At 40.7% G+C, this 21,864-nt stretch overlaps 3 protein-coding genes across 3 annotated transcripts; all 3 read right to left on the reverse strand.

Annotated features, from left to right (window-relative positions):
* Nucleotides 1-662: 662 nt before the first annotated feature.
* On the reverse strand, nt 663-2,591 carry LOC139718482 (uncharacterized). The gene has a single exon (XM_071629956.1). The coding sequence runs from the start codon at nt 2,589-2,591 to the stop codon at nt 663-665; it is 1,929 nt and encodes a 642-aa protein (XP_071486057.1).
* An 11-nt stretch (nt 2,592-2,602) lies between these two features.
* LOC139718483 (uncharacterized) lies at nt 2,603-3,031 on the reverse strand. The gene has a single exon (XM_071629957.1). It carries the CDS (start codon nt 3,029-3,031, stop codon nt 2,603-2,605), a length of 429 nt encoding a protein of 142 aa, XP_071486058.1.
* A 28-nt stretch (nt 3,032-3,059) lies between these two features.
* On the reverse strand, nt 3,060-5,122 carry LOC139718484 (uncharacterized). Its single transcript, XM_071629958.1, has 2 exons — nt 3,767-5,122; nt 3,060-3,641 (listed from the first exon to the last, which is right to left on the reverse strand). The coding sequence occupies exons 1-2, from the start codon at nt 5,120-5,122 to the stop codon at nt 3,060-3,062; spliced, it is 1,938 nt and encodes a 645-aa protein (XP_071486059.1).
* Between the last annotated feature and the right edge of the window lie 16,742 nt (nt 5,123-21,864).

Consider the following 21,864-nt stretch of genomic DNA (forward strand, 5'->3'; position numbering starts at 1 on the left):
GGACCCACTTCAGTCGAGACTGCAACTCCTGCAGGTACTCCTTCTTCCACCTAGCCCAGAACTCATTGGCTGCATACTGGACTCTTCGCCACCATTTGCGAGCGTAGCTGTCCTCGCGCTGGAACCACCAGGATGTGGTTCGGGGCAGTGGTTCGGGGTTAGAGGATCTGATGCGCCATGGTCGCTCAGGTTACCAGTCGTCAGAGGCCTTGAGTTGATGATTGCCTCTGCCTCGGTCATGAAGGTCCGCAGCGCCTCGTCGTCGAGCTGACTTCCAAGTGACTTCAGGAGAGGTTCCAGAACATGCCGAACAGTCTTTATTTTTCTCTCCCAGACACCACCCATGTGAGAAGCATGGGGTACATTCATTACAAATGGGACCCAGTCACACCCATTCTGAAGGAGGTACTCCTGCACCTCAGTCTGGTTCATCTCTGCCAGGGCATCTCGCAGTTCATGCTGAGCTCCTACGAATGTGGTACCACGATCAGATCTCAGCTGCCTCACAGCTCCTCGCCTGTTCATGAGCGTCTCAGGGCATTGATGAACGAGCTTACACTGAGACTATTGGCAGTTTCGATATGGATGCTCCTCGAAGACATACATGTAAAGAGCACACCATATCTCTTGACCTGGCTTCTCTTTTCCTTCACTAGGAATGGTCAAAAATAGTCGACGGCAGAGTAGGTAAATGGGGGAGATGGTTCGAGTCTGTCTTTGGGAAGTTCCGACATCTTTTGCTGCAGCATGCTTCGTCTCATCTTTCTGCAGGCCACACACTGTGTGATGAAATGAGATACCACAGACGAGCCACCTATTATCCAATAACCTCTCTGGCGGATTTCATTATGAGTCATTCCACGACCCATGTGATCGACTCTGTTGTGACTGTCCTGTATCAGCAGTGACGTGATGTGACCCTTTTGTGGCAGGATCACTGGGTGCCTCACATCCCTAGACATGCTGGCTCTGTCTAATAGTCCTCCGACGCGTAGAAGTCCATCTTCATCGATGAATGGGTCGAGCCTGTACAAAGCACTTACTTTCTTGATCTCATTGTTTCGGATGCGAGCGTTCTGTCTGTCAGTGATTTCTCCTGTGAGATTCATTTTCCTGAGTACGAGCATCTCTTTCTGGAAGTTCTCTTCCTGGACACTGCGGAGAATCAACTTCTCAGCTTCTTGAAGCAGTCCAACAGAGACTGGAGTGGTCATCACTGCTTTGCTATCTCCTGCTGGATCGGGTGACACTTCCTTGGCTTGCTTCCGAAATGACGATTTCAGCTGCAAACAGCGGGCAACAGCCTTCTTTGCCCAATGCCAAGAAGAAATGCTAGCCAGCCTACAAGTCTCAAAGTGATCTGGAAATGCTCTACATTTCTCTGATGCAGCAGTCGTCATTGTAACCGCTATTTTGACTTCTGGATCATTGTTGCTCACCTGGACAGATTCTACTGGTTCCCCGTGGAAGACGCCATCCCTCCAAATGAACTCTGGACCCTTCAGCCAGCGATCATCTGTTGTGAGCTGCTTCGTTGACAATCCACGTGAAGCATCGTCTGCTGGGTTGTTGGCAGTTTCCACATGGAACCATGCATCTGGATCTGTCAGGTTCCTTATCTGCAGGACTCGGTTAGCCACGAACACATGAAAACGCTTCGCCTCATTCTTGAAGTAGCCCAAGACTACCTGGCTACCTGTCCGGTAGTACTCTTGTATCCCGTGATACTTCAGCTCATCTCTCAGAAAGGCACTCATTTGAGCAGACAGTGTTGCAGCAGTCAGCTCTAGCCTTGGTATGGTGACTTGCTTCAGGGGGCACACTCTGGACTTGCCAATGACGAAGGAACAGTGAGCTTTGTCTTGCTCGTTGATGAAGCGGATGTAAGAGCACTGTCCATAACCTTCCTGACTGGCATCGGAGAAGTATTGGAGTTTTATTGCCTTCACTTTGCCAAATCCACTTGGCTTGTAACACCTTGGCAGCTGAAGGTGTTCCACACATCGAATGTCATCCAGCCACTTCCTCCATTCTGCTTGCAACACATCTGGCATTGGACTATCCCAGTCAAGTTTGAGACGACATATCTCTTGAAGGATGACTTTTCCTTTCAGCAGGACTGGACCCAGGAATCCACTTGGATCATATATTGAGCTGATCGTTGACAGCACTCCTCTCCGGGTCAATGGTCTGTCCTGCACTTGGAATTTGAACTGGAATGTGTCAGACTCCGTACACCATGCTATACCAAGTGCTCTTTCGAGGGCCAGGGGATCTTCATCAAGGTTAAGCTCATGAAAGCTCTTGCCTCTCTCTTCTGCTGGAAAGCTTTTCAGGACATCTCGGCTGTTAGACACTATCTTGTGCAACTTGAGTCCTGCTTTTCCACAGATGGCTTTGCTGCCCTCCAAGAGCTTGACAGCTTCTGCAGCAGATGACCTCGAGCTCAGACCATCATCCACGTAGAAGTCATTCCTGATGAAGTCAGCAGCATCTGATCCAAACTCTTGTTCTCCATCGTCTGCTGCTTTCTTCAGTCCGAAGTTAGCACAACCCGGCGAACTGACGGCACCGAACAGGTGTACCTTCATACGGTACTCTATCACTGGTTTCTTAGGATCGTTGTCATCGAATCCAGGAACCTCAGCAGATCTCTGTCCTCCTTGGGAACTTGAAACTGGTGGAACATACTCTTCACATCAGTTGCGAAGGTAATCTCCTCCTTGCGAAACCTACACAGAACCCCCAGGAGATTGTTCATCAGGTTCGGGCCTTGCAAGAGGTGGTCGTTCAAAGAAACACCTCGATATGAAGCTGAGCAATCGAACACAACTCTAATCTTCTTTGGCTTGCGTGGATGGTACACACCCGTGTGGGGTATGTAATTCACATGTTTGTTCTCCATGCTCTCCACAGGGACCTTCTCGGCATAATCATGGATGACTTCCTCCATGAACTTGAGATAATCAGCGAAGAACTGTGGCTTCTTTCTGAACCTTGCAGACAGCTGGTTCCATCGCTTTTCCACCATCGGTCTGTCGTTAGGGATGGAAGTGTGGCTACCTTTCAGAGGAAGGGGTATTGTAGTGACCATCTTGTAGCTTGGTTACCCCTTTGTTGAGGATGTCCATGAACCGCTTCTCATCCATTGAGTAAGAGCCTCGTCCATCCGTAGTGTTTCTGAAATCCTTCTCAAGGATGTTGAGAATGTCTTGTGGGTTGAGAATCTCCTTAGCCTTTAAGGGTTGTACGAGGTGAGATGCCTGGATGCGGTTGCACACTGCATCATCATTCCGAGATGGTGTTTGGCACACTCTTCCAACGACTCCCCATCCGAGCGATGTCCTCAGGGCATAAGGGTCATCATCACCACCTGCTACCACTTCCTTTGGTCTTATGGCACGAGGACAGTCGTTTCCAATGAGCAAGGAAACTTCAACATTCTTGCTGTATGGCATCAACTTGTGAGCCACTGACTCTAGATGCGGCCAATGCTTCACTACTTCCGACTTTGGTATTTGTGATCTGCTTGCTGGTACGGCATCTCTTGTAAACAAGGGTGGCAGGTCGATCACTTGATCTCTGTTGAAGTCCAGGACTTGAACTCCAGACACCTTTGTTGTTTTGATGATGGAAGTACTCTGCATTGTAGTGAGTTGCAGATCAGTTTCAGGACCTTTGACCCCCATTTTGTCGCACAGTTCCCTGGTGATGAATCCCACATTGGATTGGTCATCCATGATAGCGTATTGCGGGAACTCCCTACCCGGGTCATCGGTATGTCGCACCCACACAGCACGATCATTGCGTGATCCTTTCCTTCCTGATCTGGAAGGTGACAAACACTGGTGCAGTTTGAAGACACCTTCTCCTTTGGCAACTGGACTGGACGATGGAGTGATGTCAGGTGACTGCCCTTGCACACCTGGCATGTCCTGCGCTGAGGACAGTCCTTGACTCGATGTCTGTCGTCCATACCGTATCCCATGCACAGCCGTCTTTCAAAGAAGAACTTCTTCCTGTCGGAGTACTCCTTTCTTTCAAATTCTTGGCACTCGTCAAGATGGTGATTCTTCTTGCAGAGAAGACAAGAGGAATACTCTCCATGTTGGCTCACCTTTGAACCTGTTGTCAACATTGTTCTCCCTGAAGGCTTCATCTTGTTCTCTCCAGAAGTGGCTGGCTTAATTCTGGATTCTCTTTTCAAATTTTCAAGTTCTGGAATGTTGGCATTGCAAGCTGCATTTCTCACAAAGTCAGCAAACCTTGCATAGGGTGGGTAGTGGCCGTATCCGCGTCCTCTACACTTCAAAACCTCCTCCCGCCACTGCCGTTCAAGGTATGCTGGCAGCTTCTCCAGCAACTTGACATTCTCTTGCGGGAAGTCGAGGATATTCAGGGTAGGAATTGTAAGCTTTATTGCTGCAACCTGATCGAGGAAATCGGAGAACTTGGACAACCCAGACGCATCTCTGTCACCAACTCTTGGCCATGTCTTGAGTTTATCCAAGAACGCAGAGGAGACAACGCTTGGACTTCCATAACGCCCCGCAAGTGTAGCACATGCCCTTTCATAGGCATCCTCTGTTTCCAAGAGTAGGTAGCGCTCAACTGCTCTCTTTGGTGTCCCAGCCACTGACTTGCTGAGGTAATGTAACTTCATTGTGAGTGGAAGCGGTTTGCTGTCTACTAGACTACCAAAAGCGTTTCTCCAGAGAGGGTAGAGCAGAGGAACTCCACTGACGACAGGAAGGTCGATTCCTGGAAGTTGACTTGTCATTGCGACCTGCTGCGCACTGGCATTCTGCATGGCAATCGACTTGGCGACTTCAACCAAGGACTCAGCGACTCTCTCTAGACCACATGGTGAAGATCCTCGATTGACATCAGTAGGTTTGTTTTCCATTGTCTCAACACGAGGAATAGGAGTGGCTGCTGAGTCCTTCTTTTCCTCCTGGGAATCGAGAAACCTCTGGATTGATTCACTTTTATTCTCCTCAGGAAGCTGAATATCTGCATCTGCAGAATGAGAAAGATCATCTTCCTCTTCTAACTGAGCCAATCTCTCCTTGTGATCCTTGATCAGTCTCAACTTTCTTAGCTTACGCTCTGCTGCCTGCATCTTCTGAGCATACTCATGTTCAGCTTTGATGCGTGCTTATTCCTCCTCCTAATCCATAACCTCCATCTCCGCATTGAAGGCGTCAACCAATTTTTCACTTTTTACTGAGCGTCTTGATCCTGCAGCACTTGCCACCTTGACACTCTTGACACTCGTCTGTTCTGTGACTACTGGAACATTTTCCGCACTAGTAACACTGGTAGCCATTGTCACGTTACCTTTCACCACTGTAAAATCACTTGATTCTGGTTATATCCGTTAAATTGCACTTACAGCACTCTTACAGTGGTAGCAGCGGTTTAAACTGATGGCCATCGAAACCGCTCGGACTTCAATTTCAATTTCACTTCGCTGATAATTTGTTCCTGGCTGCCTTGGCTTGCAGCATCACTACATGATGACTCGATGTCGCCTCGTCCTGAGATGTCTTCATCTTCCTGACCTGTGCTTTGTTTAGCCAATGTGTATGTTTCTGCATGGAAGACTCTACAACTGAATCCTTAGTGTGTTCCTGCTGTCCTTAGACTGGATACAAGTTTCTATATTGCTTTGTGGATGCCTGCACGCGCTTTGAGGTTGCCTGCACGCTTCCTTTACCAGTTCCTCTGGCATTCTTCATACCTGCACTACCTCTGCCCTCTTCTTTTTCTTGGAACGTCCATCGCTGGTGGCCTGCCCAGTCATATTTGCTTTGTCACCGTATCCTGTGCTGGTGTGTGCTGCCTCATCCTATCTGATGATCCTACCCTATTTCATCTTCTGTCTCGCTGACGGCCTGTCTTCAGCTCATTGGCGGATCTACCTGGTCGGGATCTCCGCTATAATCTCCATATCTTTTATCAGACGGCGTCCATGCTGGTTCCTTCTAAACGTGTCCTCCAGATTCTCCACATCCTTGCATAATAATTCCAGTTCTTGATGGTCGCAGCTAAGTTCACTGATTGATTAATTTTTTTTTTTAACCTTTGGACTCTGAACACTTTCATTCCCACCCCTTGTTTGCATTCGAATTGCATTGGAATTTTCTTGAACCATGATATGTTGATCTGAATCGATTTATTTAGACAACACACTTTTTGGTAGATACACTTAATAATTGTAACATTTTTTTGTACTTCCTTAATGTAACGTGGCCTCATTGACATTTTTTTTTTTTACCATTTTGTAAATAGTATTTAGCTATTTTTGGGGGGGGGTCATCTTAATTGTAGTTGGTGTTCTTATCTTTAGTTGACTGTTTTTTCCCCTCATTGTTACTGTAAACATTTGGTCATATTGATATTGTACATTGATATTCCTTCTTTTCCCCATACTTTTTTTCTCAACACAATGTATTCTTCCCAGGATCATATTTACTCTCGAGATCGATCTCACAGTTTTCGACCCCATTCACCCTCTTATCATTCTTATCGATCCCGCTATCACTCCCGTTCTCCCTCCCCGGAGCGCCATTCATCCTACTCCCATTCTCGTTCACACTATCGCCGTCGTTCTCCTTCTCCTGGCTATAGTTCTTCCTATTCCCGACATCATCACTATCACTCGCGTTCTCCTTCCCCTGATCGTTACTCTAACTAACTCTAACCACTCCATCTCTTCAACCAGTCGGTATGGTTACGATCATCGTTACGATGTTTCAAGTCATTATCGATATGGCCCCCACACGCTCTCTCCTGGGGTTTCATCTCAAACCACTGGTTCACAGTCTCATGTATATCCCCGAAATCGTGAGCATTCCCATCGCCCTCGTACCCCTTCATTTCTTGACACATCATATTCTCGGGATGATTCCTCCCCTCCTCGGTCACCTCAACCAACTTCCACCAGACTTCATTCTCCACCCCCACCTCCACATGATACCCCCGATATGAGAAAGCTTTCTTCTCCACCCCCGCCTCCTTCTCCTGGTGGTCATTACAAAGGTGGCCATGACGATTTACCTGTATCTTCATCTTTCCCTTCAACAATAGACAGAGGTCATAATCCATCCCCTCCTTCATCTCCATCACCAGCTATACCGATTGAAGTAGCTTCACTTCCGTCATCGGCATCAGCATGTGCCAATTCATCGTCAATTCATCTCCTCCCTCTCCTCCCGCACCTCCTACTAACCTGTCCTCCTTTTTTAGTGTTCTGTTAGAACATGGTGTACGCCTTCATCAGGTTCAGCACCAGAATCTAATCATCCGGCAGGTCACTGCCTTGATCCGTTCTGGATATGTACCCCCAAAATCGGCCATCCCTCATTACGAGGAATGCTTGTTCAAGTTCCGGCATCAGTTTGAGCGTTTCGTAATTCGTGATGGATTGTTGCGTCGGCGGAAGAGACATCCCTCTGGGATAATGATAGAACAGGTTGTCATTCTCTATTCTGTGATCCCTACTGTCCTGTCTGTCATGCATACTTCCATGTCAGCTCTTCACTTCGGTACAGCCAAGACAATTGAGCTTATCGAAGGGCTCTGCTACTGGCATGGGATGCGCAAAGACATTGCGGACCTCTGCTCTCACTGTGAGGCCTGTAATTCATATCGCACCTCAGTTTTCCCGCCTCCCTCACTACCACAAACATGTGCAGTGATTTCCCACCCTTCATCCCCATCTCCCCCAACTTCATTCCGATCTCTGAAGTGCACTCTTCCCATCTCTAGCCCACTTTCTCCTCTTTCTATTGACTGCGACATTCCTCCCCTTGCCTCTGACTCCGACGCCCCTACATCATCTTCCACTGGGACTGAGTCGGACAGTTCCACCCCTTTCTCCACCTCTTCTCCTCCTGATTTGCCCGACTACCAACCCCCTCTTCAAGCTCACTGTACTGTTTCCTCGCAAACCCACACATTTCAGCCCCTTCCCCCATCTCTGCCCCATTCTCACTATCCTCATCCGTCGCCCAGCCACTTCATGAATAGGGACTCTGTGGTCCCCTCTCACATGTCCATTGCCTCATCACACCTCTTTTACGATGCACACGCTGTGATCCATGCCAATAGTGTTCGGACACACGGCGGTCAGCTTCCTAATCCCCCAACTGATTATGATCCATCATAATTTCTGATGAAATACACGATGTAATGAAGGCTGTTTTTTCTTTTATTCCCAAATTTCAAATTTTTAGATTAGTATGGTTGTAACTTTTGATGTCTTTTTGTGAGAAATGTTGTTTTTCTGAATAATTGCTTTTGTATAGAAAAAAAAGAAATTGTACAATTAGTAAACTTGTACTAGTCTGATTATATGCACATTTTCACCACGTATAAATGTCCTGTGGTTTGCCCAACTCTTTTCTTATAAATACATTTGCACAATTTGAATTACTCTTGATTCTAAATATTTTTTTTTTGCATGTTGTTCTTCAATATTATTATTCACAAGTTTCTTGCATGGTGCATTTCAAAGAGACCAACTCATAATTTAGGTCATTTACTATAAATGCTTCATTCTCCTTTCTCCTCTGTCTCTTCTTCTTCTTTTGCCCTTTTTATGATTATCTTGTTCAATTTTCAACATATTTGCTGTGCACAAGGCTAGATGTATACAATTAGTGTATTCTTCCAGTTTGTAGTTTTTTCATTTATGTTAAGTGTTTTTAATGTACGGTAATATAATTAAGTCAATTCTTGGACCTCTGATTGTTCTTTGAGTTTTACATACAGTTTGTGGATTACTATGATAATCTTTTGTTTTTCTCTCCCTTCTGTTTTCATTCTGCATTTCATATAAATTGTTATGTCAGTATGCATTGGTTACCATGCAGTGTGTAGGCCATGCTCTTTCCCGTACACCTCTCAAGACAATGATATGTCCCCTGGAAAATGGGTTTCTTTGGTGATTTTTTTTTTTGTTACCTCAACTGCAAGATTTATGTACACATCAATTTTTTTTATTTATTTTACTATTGTGTTAGTTATTATATGCTACTCAGTTTTACTATGTTTTGTGTAGCAATCGTCTCTATATTGCATTTACATGTCAATAGTGTTTTCTTATATTTTTTTTCTCTCCGTTATTGTATTACAATTTCTTCATATATCAATCTTTTGAATTCCTTAAATATTGCAGTATATAATTATGAAACGAGGACGTTCCTTTTTGAAAGATGAGGCGAATGTAAGATGGAGAAATTGGGACTTCATACTTTAGTGAATCATTAATTTAAAATCATAAAACAGAACAAACCTTATGTAGAATACAAGTGTTTCTTGATTGACCGGGTTAAGAATTTATCCCCATTTCCTGCCCAATCATTCTGTCTAAATATAAGATCAGCTCAATCCAAAACCCTGCGTACACTTCCCAGTTTTATAGTCTCCTGTCCTTTTATAAACAAGACCATCAAACCTCCAATTAAACTTCCATTCCGCACCCAACCATCTTTGTTATTACTTTGGTTAATCTCTACTCAATAGTTAATCTTTCCCTTTGTCCCCAATCAAGTTTAAGTAAATTCAGACTAACTGTGTTTACAATTCCCACAGCCAGTCCCTTACTCAGTACTGTTCAATAAAACTATAATCCCCACATCAGATACCCTCTCCTATCCATGCTCATATATATCTTGTGCTCCTGGTGTTGAAAAGGGAATCTGACTCCGGCCCCGACTCTGTTCGGTCATGAGCCAAGAAGGAGTAAACAGCATTCTTTCCATTTAGTACTTACAATGTTCCCTCGTCAATATTATTCATCATTCTTGAATTCGGAATCATTGTAATGTTCAACCTACTGTTCCTGGTTATTATACTTAATAAGCAATTGTATATCTTGGAACTACCACCTTGTCTCCTGCATGGACTAATGTTCGACTGTGGCTTGACATCATATACTATAGTTAAGAGTGCACACCACGCTACCGACACATACAACCAGCACTCTTACAATATCATCAAAACCAGAAATATAATTTGAAGGAGTGAGAATGTCCAAGGAAAAAAACAGACACAAGGTTATTTTGTTTATTAAACCGTAACTTTGAAGACAACTTGATGTAAAACTAAACATGAAAAGAAAATCACAATGGAACATTTCAGAAAAGAAAAGGCATGAGAAACATCGTAACACAAATATGAGTATACGGGACTAAACCCAAGTGGTTTTTTTTTTTTTTTTTTACAACGTGTGAAATTGCTGACGTGCTCGTATCTGCAAGTAGTCAAACAAACGACAAATCCATACGAACACAAAGTGGCGATAACGAATCCTTAAATAATTATCTACGAAATTTTGACAGAATATAACAGAATAAACCTATTATATACACGTTTAAGCCGAGTTTCAGTCTTCGAGACCCGACACAGGAAGTTAAAAAAAACACAGTAGCAGACGATGTGATGATGTGATGCGACCTTCGGTTCTGACCAATCACGATCCAGCATTGTACGAATGCGCTAATGGACGATTTCGAACAAAGAGTGATGTGACATACTGTTGTAGTTTGCTGGATCCCATGAGGTATAAAAGATAGAGTGACTTGATTTTTCCATATTTTGAAAATAATATAATCAAGTATCCTACTTATTTAGTTTGAAAGAGATGCAAGGTGGTTAAGAACGTATTTGACCCACTTCTTTCGGGTTTAAATTTTATATTTTCAACGCGTGAAATTACTCGTATTTTTACCCTAATTCCCTTTCCAGTATTATCAAATCATTGTCATTAAATTAGACCTTGAGCTTTCTTCTTTCATTTAATGTAAAAATGAGCTGTAAATGTTATGCTGGGGCTGCACAACGATAGTTTAAAAAGAACACCACACAGCAATTATGTATTCATGACCGCTCCGAGCGTGCATACGTCCTCCGCGCTCTTTCGAGATTCGCACGCCGTGACGACTGACTGGATGCCAACGCACAACACGGCACACCGCGGGATGCGTATTTTTTATTTACACGCAAGCCTGTGGTTTTTCGCAATTTAATTCAATGAAACCGCTCGTGATGCGTCTATGCTTACTCCGCTCGGGTTGCGAAGAGTTCTGTGGGTTACTTGTACTTGTACAGTGCCTCCGCTCGCGACGATTCGATTCGTACACGTGCATCAGCGAGTGTTTGTACGCGCTGTGAAAGTTTTGCTTGCGGTGGTAGACCTGCGTCCAATAATGTAAACGAGTGAGAGTGCGAAAAACAAAACAATACAAAACAAAAAATCTGAAAGTTATGGAATAGGCTGGTACATGTGCATGTAGATGTATCAGAGAGTTGTGAAATAACATGATCGCTTAAATCTAATGACACCTGAATGGAATGAAATACATTGGAAAATCTTTGCCATTTTTCTCACTTTAAAATCAATACATTGTATCAAAAGTAATGTATTTGTCTTTCAGACCCCCCTCACTCTCTTATTTCTTAAACGTCTCTCTCTCTTCTCCCGTCTCTCCATACATCATACGTATTTTTGTTCCAAATACAAGCTGTCTCTATCTGTCTTGACTCCCTCTCATATCACATGATTTCTGTTTCTAAGACCCCCTCTATATACATTGTATTGACATGTATTAATTTTATTTCTCAGACCCCAACCCCCCTCTGTTAAATCTGTTGCTATTAAAGGCCCTAAATCTATCTTCATACTGATGGTATATTATTTTGTTTCTCAAACCTGCCCCTCTTTTCTTCATACTAGTTTCAAAGACTCACTATCTGCATATTCATTTTTCCGACCTCTCTCGACCCCTCTTTTTTCAAATGCATTACTCGTGTATTCCTCCCTCGATCACTGCTTAAATTAGCCTATCATATATACAATTTATTTGTTTCTCATACTCGAGTCTCTGTCTCTCCCCCTTCTCTCTTTCTGATTCTTAAACTTAACAATGTTTGTTTACAAGACCACTTTCTACTCTCTACATTGATCAGTTTGTCTAGAAACATGTACATAAGCAGTCACATGTAATGAAGGAAAATTACACCACTATTGCATGAAGTCATTATTATGCACTTTATTCACTTCTTTATATTCAAGCACTTTTTTCATGAAGGTACAGATGTAATCTGATCCTCCAATATCCAAGAAGTACTGTAATACGAACTAGAAGTATCACCTATGTGATTAATACCCCAAACTAAACACTGAGGCAGTTAGCTCAACTAGCAATGATTACTTTGTATGCTTTTCTTGGAAAAAAAAAACCATATGACAATGCATTGTTTAACATTGAATAAAATTAACAGTACAGTAATGTGTTATTTTGCTCACTCACAATAATGTGCCATATCTCAAGTCAAGTGCTCAAAACCTGAGTGAGTAAAGGAAATAAATCAGCAATTTCTACGATTTTCATTAAAATATTGTTATCATGAAAACACAATGTTTGACATTAAGAAAAAATGAAGTTTGCAAAACTATAATAGCTGTCACATGTGCCAAATTTCAAGTCAGATGCTCAAAAGCTGAGGGAGTTAGGTGAATTCACAATATCATTGTATGATTTTCTTTCAAAATATGCTGTCACCATGTATTGTGTAGAGCCCACTAATGTCAACAATAATCGACCAGTAGAGTCATAACAACCACTAATGTGGCTGTCGCATCTTCAAGCTATATGCTTATTTGACGACAGTCTTCTGAATTTACACTCTCAATTCATGTGCCATAATGCAGTCAGATCATTCGATTTTCTTTATTCCGAGTGGGTCAATCGACGTGTTCTCTTTTCTTTAATCTGTACACGTTTATCTATATGTCTCGTAAACAAAAAGAAATGACTGTATTTCATTTTTGTAATATCATGATCGATGCAGAAAATCCTTCATAAATTCATTTGAATTTGGATCATGCAATATCATAACAACCTCTAATGTCATAACACGTTGACGACAAATGTCATAGTGACCACAAATGTCCTAACACGTCGACGACAAATGCCAAAATCGAATTAACCACAAAGTCATAACACGTCGACCACTAATGTCAAAATTTCAAAATTTACTGCAAATGTTATAACTCGTCACAGGGGAGGATCCAGGAATTCCGTAAAGGGGAGGCGCCTTTGCAAAATCAAAGGCTGGCGCGACCCCCCCCCCCCATTTTCTTCTTTTTATTTCTGTTGCTTTAACAAAATATATCAGAGAGGGGGCACGCAGAGAGGGATGCGCCCCCTCTCGATCCGCGATTGCGTCAACCACAAATGTCAAAATCGAATTAACCACAAATGCCATAACACGTCGACCAGAAATGTCAAAATTTCCAAATTTACTGCAAATGTCATAAGGCGTCACAGGGGATGATCCAGGAATTCTGTTAAGGGGATGCGCCTTTACAAAATCAAAGGTTGGCGCAACTCCCTCCCTTTTTTTTCATTTTATTTCTTTTGTTTTAAGAAAAATAGAAACGGGGAGGGGCGCCGCGCCCCACTCTATAGATCCGCGACTGCGTCAACCACAAGTTAATGGCAAAACCCATTGCTTGCACTACAGGGATTGATCCAGGAATTATTCCGTATAAAGAAGGGAGGCGCCTTTACAAAATTATTAAAGGCTGCCAACCCTCCCCCCCCCCCGTTTTTTCTTTTTATTTCTGTTGTTTAAACAAAAAATAAATAAATAACAGAGGGGGATGCGCCGCCCCCCCCCCCCCCGATCCGCGATTTCGTCAACCACAAAATTATGTCAAAAACGGATTAACCACCAATGTCATAACACGTCGACCAGAAAAGTCAAAATTTCCGAATTTACTGCAAATGTCATAACGCGGAGGGGGAGGCGCCTTTACAAAAGTAAAGACTGCCGCACCCCCTCCTCCATTTTCTTTCTCTTTCTTTTTATTCGTTTAAACAAAAGAAATAAAACGAAAAAAAAATAAGGGGGAGGGGGTTGCGCCAGCCTTTCATTTTGAAAGGTGTCTTCCCTTTACGGAATTCTTGGATCCGCCCCTGAAATGCAAGCAATGAGTTTTGACATTTGTGGATGACGCAATCGCGAATCGAGAGGGAGCGCCCCCTCTGGTGCCCCCTTTCTATTTTTGTTAAAACAACAGAAGTAAAAAGAAAACTAGAACCGGAATTTGTCAACACTGACAAATTAGGTGATCCGATCTCTTCGAAAATCAATGATTTGAGTCCTGATCCAAATATTCATGACCATACAGGTTTCATCTGTGTTGACGGGACATTGGCCGTGTGATGTTTGGATTCTCATTTAGAAAAGGGAGTGAGACCTGCCATCTTTGGTACCGAATTCCGTATACACTAACGGAAATACAGAATGAAGTATATTTGACCTTTGACCTCACTTTGCACACCCAAGATGGCGTCCAAGCAAAAAGTGATTATTTTATGAAATGATTCTTGTAACATGGTCTTTGAGTGTGCAAAATATGGGAAAGATAGGACATGTACACTGTATTCACCAAGATACAGGATGAAACATTTATGACCTTTGACTCTAATTTACATACCCAAGATGGTGTCCGATCAAGTAGTTGTTATTTTATGAAATAATGTACGTGACATGTACTAAACATGTGCAAAATATGGGATTGATAGCCATTGTTGTTGTTCATCTATTTCACAGAAAGTAGTAGAAAGAAAGAAAAATAAAGAAAAAATTATGCTATTTTATAGAAATTTGAAGGAGAAGCATTAAAAAATCAGAAAAAGATAAAGTAAGGAAAGGGAGATTAAGATTAACTAAAGAAAAAGAAGAAAAAAGTGTTTAAAAAATTAAAAAAAAAAATTGGCAGGGGTGAGCCTCGAACCAGGGACCTTAGGATTACGAGTCGGATGCGCTACGCAATGACCTATTTCATTCTCCATAGGCCCTGTGTATTAAGCAAAATGACGCTGCATCGAAGCCTCGTGCCATTTTCAACCAAGTTTTTCGACGTGATGCCGACATCGTATGAAAAAATGGAGGGCACATGTGCAATAGCCCAAAGTCTCAGCTACAACATACTAAAATCTGGGAGAAATTCACTGAAGCATTAGTGAGCTAGTGCTCGAAAAAGAGAGTCATGTCAATTTTCACTGCCAGAAAAACTGCTGTCCCATAGAGATAACACGTAAACAGGTCAAATTTGACAATATTACTTTCAATCCATTTTTACGAGGTGATGCCGTCATCCTATCAAAATGTTGTAATAATATTAATGAAAGATCATTTAAAAAGCTACAACATACTGAAATCTGGGTGTAAATTGGCAAAGGATAAGTGAGATACGCTCGAGTGAACTTGAAATTTGATGACGTCATTTTGAAAATTTACCTTTTTTACTTTATTAAGAAATTTGATATCTTTTAATCATTTTACCAGCATCGCCAACCCATGAAATAACATGTCCAACTCATCAGCTTTCAGAATATGTAAAGAAAATGGGGGGTTACTGTCCATCCTGACGAGTAAAATCGGATTTAAAATTGGCGTTTTTTTGGCATCGTTGCACTGTATATCGCCATTGACGCGCGCGCGGAATATCAACTTTGACGGGCCCGTATGACGTCATATTGAGTCAGATTGACTGGAAACTTGGTAGAAATATTCCTTGACATTTTAGGCATCCGATAAGTGTAAAAAAACGGGAAATTTCCATTGCATATGAGCTGTGTGTGCGAATATGTGCACGCGCGTACGTCCGTCCAATTTTTTCAATTTTTCAAAAAATGTTCCAAATGGTCTGAAACGTGTGCAAAAAAAATTTGAGCTCGATTTGAGCATACGAATATTTGAACGCGCGCGTACGCGCGCGTTTTAAAATAAATATGAATTTTGAGAATATGAGTAGAATTCGCTTGACTTGAAATATATGTGACGTAAATTTCATTGAAATATTCCATTCCATTAATGAGATATGCATGAAAATGTGTTTTCATATAATGACGTCATAGTGACGTCACGGTTGACTGATCACTATGATTTTACTTGCGCTGTCGTCTTTGCGACATGATACATATATGGTATAAGTTTGACATTGATAGGCAATGCACTTTCTGAACTAACCTCTGCACAACTTTTGTCCAGAAATAAAGAAAGAAAGAATCCGTACAGATACAATAGGTGATCCGAGAGGATACTCGGATCACCTAAAAAATGGGGGGGGGGGGGGGGGGGGCGGGTTGCGCCAGCTTGTATAGTTTTGAAAAGTCGCCTCCCTGTAATGCAAGGACTGGGTTTTGTGGTTGACGCAGTCGCGGTTCTAGAGGGGCGGCGCGGCGCCCCTCTCCTTCTCTATTTTTGTTAAAACAAAAAGAAATAAAATGAAATAAAAAGGAAGCTGGTTGCGCCAGCTTTTGATTTTGTAAAGGCGCCTCCCCTTTACGGAATTCCTGGATCTTCCCCTGTGACGCGTTATGACATTATTGCAGTAAATTTGGAAATTTTGACATTTCTGGTCGAGGTGTTATGACATTTGTGGTTAATCCGATTTTGACATTTGTGGTTGACGCAATCGCGGATCGAGAGGGGGCGCTTCCCTCTCTTGTGCCCCCTCTCTATATTTTGTTAAAACAACAGAAATAAAAAGAAGAAAATGGGGGGGGGGGGGGTCGCGCCAGTCTGTGATTTTGTAAAGGCGCCTCCTTTACGGAATTCCTAGATCCTCCCCTGTGACGCGTTATGACATTTGCAGTAAATTTGAAAAAAAATTGACATTTGTGGTCGACATTTTGTGATTAATTCGATTTTAACATTTGTCGTCGACGTGTTATGACATTTGCAGTTATATGGAAATTTTGACATTTGTCGTCGACGTGTTATGACATTTGTGGTTAATCCGATTTTGACAGTTGTCGTCGACGTGTTATGACATTAGTGTTATGGCCATTATGACATTTGTCGTCGACATGTTATGATGATATTAGTGGTTGTTATGACATTACACGATCCAAATACAAATGAATCTATTTTATTTATTTATTTTATTTTATTTATTTCAACATATTTTGACAGGATAACAAGATCAGCAAGTGAATGCTGTTTTACATCAAGGTCCTGTACAATCCAACCGTATATAAATACAAAAATCATGTTACATAAATAAGCATAAAAACCACTACAATTAAACAAGCAATCAGAGCTGAAAGGAGCAATACGTTAAATTGAAATCAGTAGTAACCAGTCTAAGTATGATATAATGAAACAATATGATACAAAAGAATATATTAAAACAGTGAATAAAATGATGCAAGATTATATACACAATCATACCATTTGGTGTACAAAAGGAATGTAAAAACTCTGCCAGAAAGGACTTGAATCAACAAGTCCACGATCATAAAAAGCAGATAGAAATTCTATGTAAAAATCTACACTAATAAATAGATTACATGCAATCTGGCAGTCATGCCCGTTTAACCTAAACAGTCGAATGCATGTATACCCATAACACACATTCAGGGATCCATGCACACATAATTTGCACCAGGCAAGTGTGGGTAACACAGTGTGACAAAAAATAATATGGTACATATTATGTAAAAACAGGGCGTTTGATAAAATCAGTGAAAATACATTTTCTTATATAACAACTTAAAAGCTGACAATGACTTTGATTTCTTTAAAACATTTGGTAGTGAGTTCCATACCTTTCCTCCTGCATATCTAAAACAGCTTTTAAAACACTCTACATTCGGTTTAGGTGGTACCACATTCAAAGAATCAGCTGCTCTTGTATTAAACCCATGCCTGTCAAAAGTCATCTCAATATTATTGCACATTCGGGTGGGGGCAAGTCCAGGGATGCATTTATACATGAGCGTTGACAAAAAATAATTCCTTCTATTTTCAAATGCTTGCAAATTCAAAACCTTGATTATGTCATTCCCATTTGCAGTTTCGTAATCAAAATTTGATGTGATGATTCGTGCTGCCCTCTTTTGTAATCGATATAGAATATTTCTATTTTTAGCAGAGCAATTTCCCCAAACGGAGCATGAATAATCAATACACGGTTGAACAACTGCAGTATACAAAAGTTTAAGTGAATCTTTATCCAAAAATTGGTTCATTTTTCGTAACATAAATAATTTCATAGAAATAGATTTGGCTAAATTTTGTACGTGTGCATCCCAATGAAGATGGTCGTCTATTATAACACCCAAATACCTAAAATCATGAACCTGTTCAATCCTTTTTCCATCAAGAAAAATGTTCAAACTTTTGGAGCACCGTGGACTTAATAACATTACCTTAGTCTTATCTAAATTAATACTTAATCTGTTTCTCTTGTACCATCTATATATCGAGTTCAGATCATTTTGCAACATTGATGTAACTCTATCAGTATCTTTGTGCGAACAATAAATTACTACATCATCTGCGAATACATTACAGGAACATGAATATACAGATTCGGAAATATCATTAATAAATATGAGGAAAAGTATAGGCCCAAGTACACTCCCTTGTGGTACCCCTGTCGTAATACTTTCAGATGTTGAGAGATGACCATGACAAAAAAACATTTTGACTCCTACCAGTTAAATAGTCAGAAAACCATTTCAATTGTTTGCCCTTGATGCCATAACATTCCAACTTATGCAATAATAACGTATGATCAATTGTATCGAAACACTTAGAAATATCAAGGAAACATGCTGCAACTACTTCACGATCGTTAAAAGACTCCAACCAATCATCAACAGCTCGATGGAGACAAGTGTTAGTTGAGTGATGGGGCAAGAATGCAGCTTGATCTATGTTAATCAAATCATTTTGCTGAAGATATGCCAATAACTGATCTTTAATCTGCTTTTCAAAAATTTTTGATACATGACAAGCGACAGAAATTGGTCTATAATTTGAAGGATCATTTTTACTTCCTTTGCCCTTGTATATAGGCGTCGTTTTAGCCCTTTTCCATTCAGTGGGAACAATTCCATCAGTCAAACTCTTATTATATATAATACAAAGTGTTTCAGAAATGACAGGAGCAGCTATACATAACAACTTAGAATCAAAACTCAGAATGTCAAGGTTGCTATCTTTACCAAGATTTATGAGAGAATTACGAATGCTATCGACAGAGACACAATCAAAAATAAACTCATAAATACATTCAGAATGATTCCATTGAAAAGTACTTTTACCACCTTCTACTATTTGTTTACCGACATTAACAAAATATTCATTCAATTTATCGGCAGTCAATTCCATCGGAAAGTTATCTTCTTTACGTTTTCTACCCGTGACTCTATTCAGTTCTCTCCACACTCTCTTACTGTCATTTTTACATTTATCTAACATAACATTCATATACTTCTTTTTACTACTGTGTCTAAGTTTTGTAATACTGTTTCTAACTCTTTGATATTCCTTCTTAAAAAGAGGTTGGGATTCACATTTTTTCTTTAAATAGTCTCTTTTATAAATCAGCTTTACAATATCTTTTGTGATCCATGGACAACATCTCTGTTTAACTCTTACCCTTTTTAAAGGGGCGTGCATATCACATACTTGTAAAAATATAGTTTTCCATTTTATCCATTTTTCATTAACTCCTTCTGCCTCATCCGTGAAATCATTCATTGAAAAAACTCTCTTAAGATCATCCAAGAACCTAATCTCATCAAACGCATTAAAATCACGGAAGACAATTTCTTTATGTTTCCTATCAGTACTTATCCTCATGTCAACACATGTGATATAAGATAATGATCGCTGATTGAAATCTTAGCTACATTACAGACAGTATGTTTATGAGGGAAACTGGTAAGTATATGATCTAAACACTTTGATGATTTATCTGTTACCCTCGTCGGCTTGTGAACGATTTGTGTTAACAAAAACAAATTTTCAATCAAATTGATAGGATTATTACACAAATTTTCATCAAACTTATAATCATAATTCAAATCTCCCAAAATCACATTCTCTTTATTTTCATCTGTTATTTTCTCAAGAATATCCAAAAAACAATCAAAATACAACCTATCTGCATTAGGTGGTCTATATACACAACCAACGATTAAATTTTCCATCCTAGTTTGTAACAATTCAATCCATACAGCTTCCAGAGAGTCTGAAAAAAGGTCCTGTCTTATAATGAAAGATAGCGTTTTATGAATGTATATACAAACTCCTCCACCACGTCTTTTTTCTACTCTATCTTTGCGTACAAGTACATAATCATCAATTGATATCAAATCATCACTAATCAATTCGTGAAGCCATGTTTCAGATAAGCATAATAAATCAAAGTGAATCCTGTTCAGTAATAATCGAATTTCATCAATCTTATCAATAAGGCTCCTGACATTAAGATGAGCGATTTTTAAACCTTTAATACGTGATAATATAGAAGAACATTTCGAATACTCATTTCTTGGCAAAACATTAGCAGGAGGGTTTACGGAGCTTACTTCTGTGTCTTTGGCACACTCTTCGTGGCCAGCTACCTAATAGGGGCAAACTTTTGCTTTGTGACCGTATTGAGAGCAACGTCTGCATTGAAGTTGGATACCATGACGGCATGATCACGCCCGATGATTAGGCTCACCACACAGTTCGCAGACGTTGGGATAGGGGGACATAGCATTATTTGTTCCGCGAACTACTGAAGCAAAGGATGGACGTAACATGGGTTGAGGCGTGATGGTGGGGGTTATTCCATAGTGTGACGGATGAGTGAACTGGGTATATCGAGGAGGGCGGACTCGCGTATTGAATGAATGGGTCGTTGCTGCAGGTTGTTGAAGAGTTGGGCGTTGTCGTGATGGAGGGGCTGCGAAATTGGGAGGGGGTACATTGAACATTAAGAATTTTCTGCATAGATCATAACATTACAAAAATGAAGTACAGTCATTTCTTTTTGTTTACAAGAGAATGAAACATGCAGTGTGTACATCCGAATATGAAATTGAGATATACGTGTACAGATTACAGAAAAGAGTAAGAGAACGCGTCGATTGGGAACCACTCGGAATAAAGAAAATCAAATGATCTGACTGAATTAAGGGAGTGTAAATGCAGAAGACTGTCGTCAAGTAAGCATATAGCTTGTAGATATGACAGTCACATTAGTGGTTGTTATGACTCTACTGGTCGATTATTGTTGACATTAGTGGGCTCTACACAATACATGGTGACAGCATATTTTGAAAGAAAATCATACAATGATATTGTGAATTCACCTAACTCCCTCAGATTTTTGAGCATTTGACTTGAAATTTGGCACATGTGACAGCTATGACATATAGTTGTGCAAACTTCATTTTTTCTTAATGTCAAACATTGTGTTGACATGGTAACAATATTTTTAAATGAAAATCATAGAAATTGCTGATTTACTTACTTTACTCACTCACGTTTTGAGCACTTGACTTGAAATATGGCACATGTGACTATCAGTGAGCAAAATAACACATTACTGTTAATTTCATTCAATGTTGAACAATACGTTGTCATGGTTTTTTTTTTTCAAAGAGAAGCATACAAAGTAATCATTGCCTGTTGAGCTAACTGCCTCAGTGTTTAGTTTTGGGGGTATTAATCACATTGAGTAATAGTTCTAGTTTGTATTACAATACTTCTTGGATATTGGATGATCAGATTACATCTGTACCTTCATGAAAAAAAAGTGCTTGAACATAAAGAAGTGAATAAAGTGCATAATGACTTCATGCAATAGTGGTGTAATTGTCCTTCATACATGTGACGTACTGTACATGTTTCTAGACAAACTGATCAATGTAGAGAGTAGAAAGTAGTCTTGTAAACAAACATTGTAAAGTTTAAGAATCAGAAAGAGAGAAGGGGAGAGACAGAGACTCGAGTATGAGAAACAAATAAATTGTATGATAGGCTAATTCAAGC

This window comes from Diadema antillarum, unplaced genomic scaffold (genome assembly GCF_040938485.1).
Source record: "Diadema antillarum isolate AM-2024a unplaced genomic scaffold, OU_Dant_1.0 scf00000095, whole genome shotgun sequence".
Classification (NCBI taxonomy): domain Eukaryota; kingdom Metazoa; phylum Echinodermata; class Echinoidea; order Diadematoida; family Diadematidae; genus Diadema; species Diadema antillarum.